At 36.6% G+C, this 13,186-nt stretch overlaps 1 protein-coding gene across 1 annotated transcript; it reads right to left on the bottom strand.

The window, feature by feature from the left end:
- Nucleotides 1–4,582: 4,582 nt before the first annotated feature.
- Nucleotides 4,583–12,507, bottom strand: LOC135462903 (uncharacterized). The gene is made up of 7 exons (XM_064740208.1): nucleotides 12,449–12,507; nucleotides 10,048–10,237; nucleotides 9,031–9,140; nucleotides 8,525–8,653; nucleotides 8,246–8,320; nucleotides 6,847–6,985; nucleotides 4,583–6,046 (listed from the first exon to the last, which is right to left on the bottom strand). Exons 2-7 carry the CDS (start codon nucleotides 10,201–10,203, stop codon nucleotides 5,660–5,662), a joined length of 996 nt encoding a protein of 331 aa, XP_064596278.1. The 5' UTR covers nucleotides 10,204–10,237; nucleotides 12,449–12,507; the 3' UTR covers nucleotides 4,583–5,659.
- Nucleotides 12,508–13,186: the final 679 nt, after the last annotated feature.

Here is a 13,186-nt window from a genome sequence, read left to right as displayed (position 1 = left end):
GATTGATTTCCTTCACCGCTTCAGCAATATGGGGGTTATTTGACGCCAGTACATCAATATACCGCTTTGTAAATGGAACGGATCGACCTTTAAAGATATTACTTTCCGTATATAGTAATTTCTGCATATAGTCGTATTCATATGAAAACAGGTATAGGTCTGCAAAAAGAGGCGCTCTCATAAATAGGGTTAACAAGAGTTTGACGTGGGACAAACCAAGTGACAAGATACAGACGAACTTTCCAGGTCACGCACTGATTTGGACGCCACACTGGTGGAATTGAATACGCAAATAGCAGTTTGAGTGCCACTGACCGCGCTTGGTGTACGCCGAGGATCCGACTGGAGACGTGGGGAAGTAAAAATTAGCTGTTCATGCCTGGGATTGAACTCATACCTCGTAAGCTTCGTGGTTTAATGCTGCTCATCTTACATACTGTGTTACATTCCCCCTTCCCTCTCGAACAAAGTGAAGAAGTGGCCATATTTTCAGTTTTCAATCTAAAAGTCAACACGGATTTTTTTTTTTTTTTTTTTTTTGATATCAGCGCATGACTGTTTTGGGAAGGATGTGTCAAGTTGGCTAGAAATGAAAATTCTTTTTCACATCTTTGTCGCTGAGTTACATGAATATGTCCCCAACACCTATACGTCAAAAAATGAGCACAATTCAAATAATACGTAAACAAAAGAGAAATGAAATTAATTTCCAATATAAAGCAAAGCAACCACTTTATTTATTCTCGAAGTCGCACGGCTTCGTTACACGTTTTGGACCTTTCTTTGGGATACTAGTATGTAGTAAATGATGTAACCATTAAAAAGTATTACGCTATAATAATTAATATTGTTAACTTGATACAGTTTTAAGACTGGTAAATGTATACTAAAGCTGAAATCTATCAGTAATACGTCCTAATACAAGACACTGAGGAACAAAATGTTAATACTTCTATTACACCCGCATAGAGGTACAAAATGTAAAATGTTTATACCTCCACGATATCGGCATGGAGGTACAAAATGTTACGAAGAGGAGAAAACAAGGGAAGAAATCATCAACACAATCCAATAAGAAAACTGTACGTAAAAATAAGTATGTGTTAAGTTTGGATAATATTTTTCGCAATTCACACTATGGATTTAAATGTTTTTGATTCTAAAGTGGGACTTATGGACCATATTCATGCTGTATAAGAGCTATTCCCCCAGTTATCAGTGTATAAAACAAGATTTAGATATTTGATGGTTTATAGTTCCATACAATCACAAACAATGACGTTGAAATCAAAACAAAAATGCCTCTCGTTATTATACGAATAATATTAAGCCTATTTTACAGCCTGAACATTTACAGCAAATCACCCAAACTTTCTCCCATGATGAAAATAAAATATTTCTTTAATAATAGCTGGACATTACCAAACTCTAACCAGTTGGCACTGCTTGCAAAGTCCCAGCCTTTGCATACCAACCTGTGAAAGTTCGCCGGCCATGCCCATGTAAGATATATACTGCACGTGTTCAGTTCGTGTGATATCTTCATGTGCAATCCTTATATAAAAGCAACCGTGTCGTTAGTGCAATCTGAATAATACGCAATATTAACAGTTCAGAATATTGACAACGTGCAATATTAACAATACGCAATATTGGTAACGTGCAATATTAACAGTACGCAATATTGGTAACGTGCGATATTACCAGTACGCAATATTGACAACATCCTGTATTAACAATATGTAATACAACAACGAGTCACTTAAACGTAAAACTTCTGGTCGCAGACAAGACAGAGGAATGTTACATAAATGAAATGCGATATGTAAAGATACATGTAAACATATTTTCCTTCATCTAAAACTCCAGTCTACTCACATAGTTTTAAACCTTCCAAACCCCACATAAAACAAGTTTAAATATATACATACAAAAATAGAACGCACTTTGATTTTGAGCCATCAAGGAACATGTGTTACAATATTGGTCATATCTTTGAAACGGGTGTGTGCGTAGACTGTCCGTCTCTTCCAAGAATCACATACAAAGGTTTCTACTTTATAACAAAGGTATAAACAGCAGCACAAGCTTGTATTATACAAGGTGATTTGCTTGCCTGGTATCTGTGAATTAGAGTTAAATTTTCAATCTAAAGTCTTTGTTTACCAACCCAGCATGTCCAGAGTGTAAAAAATAAAATGAAGGTAAATCTCGTATTTTCGACATTGTAGGAGGAGGTAGGTACTTTTCTTTGGATTTTGTTCAATACTACACATATGAATTATTTCATAACTAACGGAATTAGCTTGGGTATTTTTCCACATACTTAAACACTGCCGCAGCGTAATGACCCAGGAGTCTCTCGCCAATGCGGTCGCTGTGAGTTCAAGTCCAGCTCAAGCTGGCTTTCTCTCTGGTCGTACGTGGGAAGGTCTGCCAGCAGCCTGCGGATGGTCGTGGGTTTCCCACGAGCTGTGCCCGGTTTCCACCCACCATAATGCTGGCCACCGTCGTATAAGTGAAATATTTTTGAGTACGGCGTAAAACACCAATCAAAATAAATAAAATAAACACTGACGTTACAATGATTACAAACCTTTACACTGACGTAAAAAAACTGAAAACATGTTATCAACATTGCTTTCGCAATGACAATAGAATTTAAAACGTTATCAGGATTGCCCACATAGAGTTGAAAACATCAAAACTGCCTTCATAATGACAGTAGAGTTGTGACAACTTAAAGCTTTCTAAACACATTCACTGAGTCTAATTAGCCTGATCTGAATTATAGGCATCACAAAATATATATGTCACCAAGATATTATTTAAAGAACTTTTTAAAATACTGCTTTAACCCAAATCACTGACGTTGAAACATGTCTACAATCGTCAGTACAATGACTGCAGATGTTAAACATCATATTTTTTAAATTTATTTATCTGATTGGCGTTTTACGCAAGAATACTCAGGAATATTTCCCTTATACGACGGCGGCCAACATTATAATGGAAGGAAACCGAGCAGAGCCCGGGGAAAACCCAGGCTGCAGGCAGACCTTCCCAAGTACGACAGGAGAGGAAGCCAGCAGGAGCTGGACTTGAACTCACAGTGAGTTAAACTTCATATAGTCCTGTTAGTACAGGTACAAAAAGCAAACATTGTTAAAACGCTATAACACACAACGCTTTTACGAGGGCAAACATAAGGTGTAAAGATACCATAAAAGCTGCTTTCCAACATTATTGTAGAAATGTTTCATGAAAACTTTGCCATTACGATGACCACTCTCCACTTAAAGTTTTCTGGACGCATATAGGGAAATATACGCTTAGGTATTTTACAACATTTGTTGTGCTACGTCTTTCAATTTCTAAGGAAATCTCAACAACTGTTGTGGATTAAAGTAGTGTAACAGTATGAAGTTTTGTTACCTCGCACATATACTTATACCTCCGTGTAAACCTATGAACAATATTGTTGTCATTATAATCATTTGCTTGTTTGTTCAACGACATACTCTAGAGTTGCTTTGTAACTTTAGGTATATAGTCCATTGATATCTTGAAGTGTGTAACCACTTTCATGCGATTTCCTGTGTCATATGCTGCGTTCACAAGGTGCGATTTATTTGCTGCTGAACTGACCATTGGAATTAAAGCAGGATGAAGTATTTAATAGGATTTGTAAAATACAACTGAAATAAAAAAAATCAGTTCACATATTGTAAGTTCTGTGTTGAATTCGACTGACCAATACAGGCTTAAGGATCGCCGATTATTTTCCGCTTTGACCTGGTAATAAATGTGGAATATTGAGTACTGACATACCTATTTCCGTATACAAAGTTGAAGAATTATGCGTTCACAAATATCACACCAGAGCATTTCATCTTTTAATAAGCCCACGCATTTGACAGGAAATTAAAATAATAGAAATGAAGTTAGTATATTTAGGAACACGAATGAAATTATTACTTTTCTTTTTTTTTGGAAGAAAAAAAACATGTGGCCGATTTTCGCCCCTGGAATCTTCAAACACGTACAACAAGTGTTGCTCGTGTGCGGGTAACCGATATTTCAGATCATGTTCTTCTTGCTGTCATATATGTTGGCTAGTTTTTGCTTAAAGAAATTATAAATTTTATTATCAAATTAAATTATCATTATCAGAGGAAATATCAACGAAAGTTCTGACTCCTGCATAGTTCTGAATACTATACTTTGGTATTACAGTAAATGTTGGTTTTTACATATGTTAAATAAATATTATTATAAGGTGAAATTATAATTATCACCAATAGAAATATAACAAATACTGTCGTAAGGTGAAATAATAGTTATCACCGAGAGAAATATCATGAACGTTTTAATATGGCGAAATTATTGTCATCATAAGAAGATATAAAATAAAAAACAGAAGGATGCACTGTTAAACTGACGCCTGAAAAATTAAACTAAAGGAAAAAAAGAATAACAAATTCTTAGCCTTGTTCACCTTACTGTTCACAAACATGGGTTAACCCTTTCACTACATGTTCCAAGAGTGGCCTTTATAGAACCTACTACTGATATCTATCAGTGTCACTAAAACATGATGAAAGATCATTAAATACTCTCCAGGAAAGTTTTTTTTTTTTTTTTAAGAAAGCTACATTTGAAACATTTTGATTCTGTGTAGACTCCTTGATTTCTGCATTCTGCTTTGGAGGTATGGTATGTATGTATCACCTATGTATGTATGTATGTATGCTTGGGGTTCGTACTTAACAATTTTTCAGTCACATGGCCACGATGAGTCATTAGGTGTGTGTACATATACTGTGTCTTTCTGTGGCAAGACGAGTCCATGCCGCCAATGTGCTTGCGCCACTAAAGTATCATGCCAAAGACACCAGACATGACACCAATCCAACCAGTCATGTTCAGTTGCTCTAACCTTTCACTGCTGAGCATCAAGCAAAGCAGCCACAACTACCATTTTTAAAGTCTTTGGTATGACCTGACCCAGGTTTGATCCCTTGGTCTCCAGATCTTCGGGGTGGACGCTCTAACAATTAGTCCACTGAAGCAGTTCATGTGTATAGGATATAGAACAATAATTAAACAGGATTAGATAAGGATTATTAATTATGTTCTTGGGTGTCAAATATTGTTGGAATAATGATACCCAGCACTTAGAAATACTGCCATGTTACAAGACAGAAAAGTACCTATACTGTGCTGTTAGCTGGCAGCATCAATTGGTACTGAAATGTCACTCTGTAGTTGTAATGATGTTACTTGAAAACTGCATCTAAACTTTTTGAAACCACATTTTCGAAATATTGTTACTGTAAATCTTTGACCTTTTCAACAACTAAAGCACCTTTTTAGTGGAATTTATGCATAACATTATCACGAAAAATCACCCTAAATATGCTTTGTTTGTGTCAATAAAGATGCAAGCTTCATAAAACTGTGCAAATTATTTCTCTACACCCCAAAGTTCTCTCAGAATGCTTCAAAATATTGGTTGCAGGGGCGGTTGAAAATTACGTTAGGTGAAGCTAAAGTCGGTTAAGTAAGCGATGCTTAATCTTTTGATCATGACTTCATAGAATTCACATCAAGAAAACAGACGTTTCAACATTGTGGGGATTTAAAATAAATAAACCAATCACCCGTCATCAAATAACTGAACAACTCGTTTGTCATGTTCCATTTCCTGTTGGTGTTCTGTGTAATACTTCATGTTGAGGTAGTACAGCTCATAGCAGCAGGCTCGGACGATCCCGGAAATATTTGACCTGAATTCCCCGAATGGATTCCTGCGGTGATCATACCGTCGAAACCCAATCTCTTCGAGTTTCGCTAAAGTCTGATACATTTTCAAGTAGTCGTGTTTTTTCGATGGAATATTCATCTTAAAAGCCCTGAAGAGCTCCGGCGTGTGGATTTCAAAGCCGATTTGCCGCACATTTTCCAGAGAGCCGTCTGTTGCCATGGTTTCCAAGGCAGACCACTCTGAATACTCAATGTCAAACTTCAAATAATCTATCGCCTTCTGGAAAATGAAAACAACACTGGGTGTTCAGAAATAGACAAATACAAACTATGAAATATCCTGAACGGTTTCCTTAAAAATATTTTAAACTGCGATCACTACATGTAAATTATGACAAATATTTATTTATTTATTTGATTGGCGTTTTACTCTGTACTCAAGAAGATTTCACTTCTACGACAGCCAGCTTTATGATAGGAGGAAATCCAGTAGAGCCCTGAGGAAAGGCCACAACCATCCGCAGATTGCTTCTCAAGACCTTCCAAAGATCGATCGGAGAGGAATCCAGCATGAACTGGACTTGAACTCACAGCAAACTCATCGGTGAGAGACTTCTGTGTCATTGCTAACCACCTCAACCGCAGAGGCCCCTCAAATAAAACAAATAATAAGTTAAAACAGAGCCGCATAACTCAATGACATAATGACTGTTGCTTGCTTGCTAGTTGATCATTACAGATTCCTTGAGGTTCTGACCAACAGTCCTTAGCTGGTGAAGCTTCATAATTGTGAAGTCACTCAGAGCAAATAATGACTGTTGTTTGCTTGCTAAAAGCCCATAACAGATTCCCTGAAGTTCTGACCAACAGCCCATAACTGTCAAGTCACTCAAAGCAATGGATTCCTCCAGGCTTTCCAAAAATAGCTTATCTAGATTTGAACTTGCAACTTATGCATCAAAAGTCTGACAGCCTCTATAAGTCATTACTTTCAACCAAAAAGTCTACTAGGCCTCCGATTGTTTTGGAAGTCAGTGTTGTTTTAATAATAAGCTATATCCCATCTTTTTCTTTTCTCACCTCAGTCAGATCCAGATTGATCAGATATGTGTGGAATGTCCTCAGTTTCCAGCCATTATGGTTTGTCTCATCTCTCCCGCCCAGGCCTGTTGGTTCAAAGTGAATGTGTTCACCTCGGTCATGTGACTGCATGTTCATACTGTCAGAAAAGGAACGATGAAAAACATGTGTTATTAGGGATATCAAACATTGAAAAACATGTGTTATTAGGGATATCAAACATTGAAAAACATGTGTTATTAAGGATATCAAACATTGAAAAACATGTGTTATTAAGGATATCAAACATTAAAAAACATGTGTTATTAGGGATATCAAACATTGAAAAACATGTGTTATTAGGGATATCAAACATTGAAAAACATGTGTTATTAAGGATATCAAACATTGAAAAACATGTGTTATTAAGGATATCAAACATTGAAAAACATGTGTTATTAAGGATATCAAACATTGAAAAACATGTGTTATTAAGGATATCAAACATTGAAAAACATGTGTTATTAGGGATATCAAACATTGAAAAACATGTGTTATTAGGGATATCAAACATTTAATTTCTCACTCTGGCCACGTCAAATAAATTGTTGCTTTTCCGCCGGAACAAATCCTTTTTCTGAAAAATCAGCTCATTTTGGAAAAAATTTCCGACAAACCAAGCAATTTTTCCTGTGGAAGACATACACAATGTATTTACGTGATCACAAAGTCTTGAAAAGCAGTCATTTACCAGACAAAATAAATCCTGGTTTTTCAGCTTTATTCTCATTCCATTTTTGGATTTTTTTTAGTGCCAGCTTGCCGGTAAAACACAACATAAAATTGGTGTGTCACCTTATTTTACTAGTCTTCATGGTTGAAAGAAAGAATCTTTTAAAGGATTCCAAGAATGGAAAAAAAAAAAACACCAAAAAACTGCACATCTCTTGGAAATGCCATGTTGTGAGCCTAGATTTAGAGCATTGGTATATTAACCAATGAGAAGACAGTTCCAGCCGTCCATCACTGGTTTGGTCACATGCACACAAGTTACATAGCGCCCTCTGGTGGCTGATGTATGGCCATAGATACAGAGTGTGAGAATGAATATGGTGATCCATCCAAGGCTATACAATATTACCTCCAGGCATTGAAAGAGTCCAGGGTCCGAGTGCCTGACTCCAGCTGCTCTGGTTTTTAGCCAAACATGACAATGCCAGTGTTTCTATTTATATTGTGTTTACTTAGCACTTATTCTTCTACAAAAATTTACATAAAATCACAACTATGATTAAATAAAGCGTAAAAAATTCTGATTTTATTAGATTTATTTATCGCATAAATTAAAGTTTTCTTTTCTTTCTAACCACCCTGCGATGGACTTACACCTGTGAACACATACAAAACTTTCAATATTTACCTTGGATCGTAAGAATAGACTTTACATTTGTAAAGGATGGACACCGCTTCATCAAACTGCCAGTCATTGTTTATACTGCAAAACAAAAACAATACTGCTATATAGCCCAGAAATAACAAAGTATAATTTGAAGTGGATTTATTTGTTTGTTTGTTGTTTAACTTTGGAATAAGGTCATGGAAGTGTGTCACCACTTCCACAAAAAATTGAATAACATGTCTTTAGAAATGTGGCAACAGGTAGTCCTTTACACTGTACACTGAGCCTTTCCATCCTTACCCGAAAGAGAACACAATACACGGCTTCTTCAGTCCATATGGGGGTGACAGACAGACATTCCACCCACCGTCGTGAGGGTGACCTAACCGCTGGGCCATAGCACAACGGACATCTTTACTCTCGATGTACCTGTGAAGGTAATGAATAAAAAACATGATCATGGTTAAGGCAATGACATACCTGAGCTGATTATTCGAAATTATTTGCATTCACACCTAATCAATCCACCACTCCATCCACTCTTGCAGGACTCTTATTTACCCAGTAGGTATGTGTAGTCACTTGACTGTATGAAATCAGACACACACTGTGACAAAAATATGCATACGATTAACAAAGATCGTTTGCAATGCTCATAAATACCTTGTGAAACAAAGCTCGATCCTTTAAGAGTTGTCAAAATTTACGTAGATCGCAGCTCGTTTTTGTGCACGACGACCTAGATTTATTTATTTATTTATTTGAATATTGCTAAATGCCATATTCATGAATTGTTATATACGAACCTGAAGAAATTTTCCTCCACCTGAGCTGGAGACTGATCATCTGATAAGACAATGGATGAATGGTTCAAGTGGATAATGTCTGGCTGTTTTCTGAGAGTTCTTAGACGACGCTGAAACACAGTTTTAATGGCACAGTTTTTAGCAAGCAGCAATCTGAAAATAAGATTAACACTGACATTCAGATATCAAGTTATGAAGATAAGTATCATAGCTCTCACAGGTTAGAATGAGAGTGTCTCGAAGATATTGTGAAAGTGTTCAAGCAGTTCCGTCAAGGGAGATAACTCCATCAAGCATAACGTCCAGACACAGGAAGACCATTTAAAATGGAAGAATTTAATAAGACGCCATTTAAAACAAGGCATTCTGAGAATATGGGTAGCTCACCTCATTGAGTAGTTTGTAAAACTGCATAGAGTTCAAGTCATATTATACATTCAAATATTGATCTCTAAATTTAAAAAAAAAATGTAGAATGATTGACACTGTGTTTCCACTGATAAGCTTCATAAAGTAGAGTATTGTGGTAGCATCAATGAAAGATACGAGATGATGCATGTTTCAGTATTTCGGTTTTGTTTCAACCGTTTTCAATCAGTCATGCAAATCACGAACTGCATTTGGCAATCCATGTAGTATGGGAGGCAACTGCAACCCTGTGAATGGCTGAGCAAAATGTTGAGCTATGAGGTAAAAGACTGCCATGGTCTTTCATATGAAAATTGCTACCGATGATTGGCTATTGTTACCCGTGGATGGCTACTGCAACCCTATGATTGGCCAAAACCTTTAACCAAACTGGACCCCGACACCATCTGCTCCCACTATCAAAATACCTCTCCTTACTCTGTAAGGCAAGCTATATACTCACTCATATGTACATCATTATTTTGAGCTGCCGAGTGTCATTAGTGTATCTGGAATTATTGTAACACCCCAGTACCAGACTCTCTCATGGACTGGGGTAGGGAAGAGACAAGTGTGGTTGTGCGAGACTACTACACAAATTACGCATACCTTGACTGTTGGATACAGCGTATCCAGCCTGCCAACATAGTGCCGTTTGGGTGGGACAGGTTGTACTGTTAGCAGTTGCCACAGCAAGAATACCCCAAAACACAAAACTACTAGGAAGATCTTGTAGTTGCGTCGGCGGAAGGGTATGTGGAGCATCCTTCATGTCATACTTTAGTACAGGAACAATAGCCTTGAGGAGAGCAAAATCTGAAGTTATCAGCCTATTATATATATATGCTGCAAGGGAACTTGAAATTTGAAAGCAATACAGAATCAATGCTGATTGGCTGACAGAGGAGATCAGTATAACTGGGTTAAATCTTGTGGCCTTTGTTATGCCTGAACAAATGTGTCATGAATAAAATTCAGCTTTTAAAGGCAAAGTATAGCCTGGACTTGTCAATCTCTCACGCCAGCCAATCAGAATGGATTCTGTATCCTTTTTAAGACGTGGACTTATATTATATATACGACACCAACTCGACATGTGGAATTTTAAGAGGGTGTATCAAATCAAATTCTTTACCATGAACGGCTCAAATTACTGCCTTTAAAAAACAAAATATTTTAACTTTACTATTTACACAGTGTCTAGTGATTCTAAAGTTTGAAAATGTTATAATGGCACATGTTCTATAAATTCTAGGAACTTAACGATTTCAAATGGTTTCACCTGCACAGGCAAGACTGATATTTTGTGAAAGGAAAATATGAGGGCTATTCCAAAATAACAGCAAAAATTAAATTGGATTTGCACTGATTGATTTTTTCCCCAAAATCTGTGGGATAGACATTTAAAAAATAATTGTTTACATGCTGCCCTGGTTTCTTATGGATTCTCTTGAAAAATGTTTCACCCTGGAAATTTGTATTTAAATTAAATTAAATAAATCATTTGTAATTATTTCATACTACATGTATATCACATAAAGGCCAAACTACTGGTGCACACTTTTTTAACCGTTTTGAAAAGTCTATGTCAACTACATGTATAGTGGCTCAGCGTAATGTACATTGGTTTAAAGCTCAGTGCTCAAAATAATAGCATTTTAGGTAATAAATACTCCAACATTTCATTTTTGGCTCCTCAAAAACGTGATGTTATCTTATTAATTCCAAATCCCAAGAAGCCAAATTGAGTGTCAAATAGATCATTGGTCCCAACTTAAAAAACACAAATAGTTCAGGCTCTAAATTAATTTAATTAAAGGAGAGGTGAAAGAGAAAAATTGCAGAAAAGATGCTGTTTTCACCTTTTCTTTAGATTTGGAGTAGAATGAGCTTTCGATACTTCGTGCCTGTTGTGTAACCTCTTATCTTTGAACCCTGAGAACACAAACATTGAGCGTGTTAAACCCCTAAACACACTGGTTATTATCAGGTGTATTTCTTAGAATATCGTCCATTTGTTATTCATTTCCTTAGACTTCATATATATTATCTTTCACCTTGTCATCTGCTTGCTACTGCCAAAGGTGAGTAAAGTGCTTGGATGTGCTTTAAATAAGGCAAAGGCTGTGGGTTTAATCACATAAATGGGTTTAATCACATAAATGGGTTAAATGCTTATTTATTGAAAGCCTCTACTCCCTCACAGCTCAGCTTGTTATATATATATATATCTATATATATATATATATATATATATATATATATATATGTATATGTATATATAACAAGCTGAGCTGTGGGGCAGTAGAGGCCTTCAATAAATAAGCAACATCTCTGAAGAAATTCATTTTGACGATCTCATTACTTTGACTTTAATTAATTAAGTCATCCTCAGGAGAATTGTGACATTTCTCCTGAGGATGACTTAGGCCTACTGTTAAATGAAGTCGAAAAATAATGAGATTGTTAACATGAATTTCTTCGGTGTTACGTAGCTTATTTATTATGCTATGCTGTTCAGTGTAACAACTAGATAAAAGGGCCTGCAACAGATACAGAAATACAACTCTTTTTTATATTCTGACAGACGGAGAGCTAAAATTAGAAAGCTAACTTTTATACTGATGTCAAATGAATCAGTTCTCGAACTCTCGAACTAACACTGTAGGCCTAGGCTACGGTAATTACTCTGTGCATTCGACTATGACAATCCTATTAGTTTCCCGAATTAGCCGATAAAAGATGTCATTTGATATCATATGAGACAGCTTGACTGAGGCTGTGTATTACTGTATGCTTTTGTCATTTAACAATGTATGCTGTAGCAACGCAACCATGGCCACCGCGATATAGTATGGTGTTGTTGTTGTTCAGAAATCCAGACAAGGTGCACGTAGTCGTTCAGCAAAGTAATTTAGCCAGTCTGATTGCTTGGCCTTGAAGTGTAGGTGCACATGTGCGACTGGCTCCAAGTTAAAGTAAGAGTGCACTCAAAATATTTAAGAAATACCGTCAATTCTCGTCAATTCAACCATGACCAGAATTGCGTTCCAAACATCCCATGTTCGCCTTTCGTTGCGTATAAAAGGGGGAGATAACTCTCATTTACGTTGTTTACACGTTTGGAAGCTTTTCTGTATAACTCTTAAGTGTACTCTTAAATTTTAGTAATTTTTGCGCTGGACTTGATACTTAATATTGAACTAGCAGTTAAAGTCCGGTATTTAACTTAAGAATGAACTAAAATCACGCTGTTTTGTATTGGAAAAAGTGAAAATGTGACCATTTATATCATCAGTGTTACAGGGGCGGTTTCTCAAAACAATCGTGATGTTACTCTGGTCGCAAATACAAAGGCACCGTGTGCCGTCAGTAGGTGACGTCACTGTGATTAGGCCGGCGTAACGTTACGACCCCTTTAAGAAACCAGGCCCAGAATCACATCCCTTCCCCACCCTGGTGGCCCAGACTCTTTGTCCATCCATTCTTTTGTAGTTCTTTTTACAATACATATCTTTTACTAGTGACACAAGGCCTGGTTCTCTGCTCTGTTATGATAAACGCAAACGCAAATGTCATAAGTGATGAATTTCTAACATTTATTCAGTTCATTAAAAGTTAATATCCAAATATATACAAGACCATGTACAAGGAATGCAACTGTTTACAACTGTAATACTTGTGCTCATAATGACCTGACCACCATGCTTGGCAGCAAGGGTACCTGCTCTTCAAAACTTACCCAGCA

This window comes from Liolophura sinensis, chromosome 2 (assembly GCF_032854445.1).
Source record: "Liolophura sinensis isolate JHLJ2023 chromosome 2, CUHK_Ljap_v2, whole genome shotgun sequence".
NCBI lineage: Eukaryota > Metazoa > Mollusca > Polyplacophora > Chitonida > Chitonidae > Liolophura > Liolophura sinensis.
Note: the sequence above shows the minus strand (reverse complement) of the source record. Positions and strands in the feature narration are given on the sequence as shown.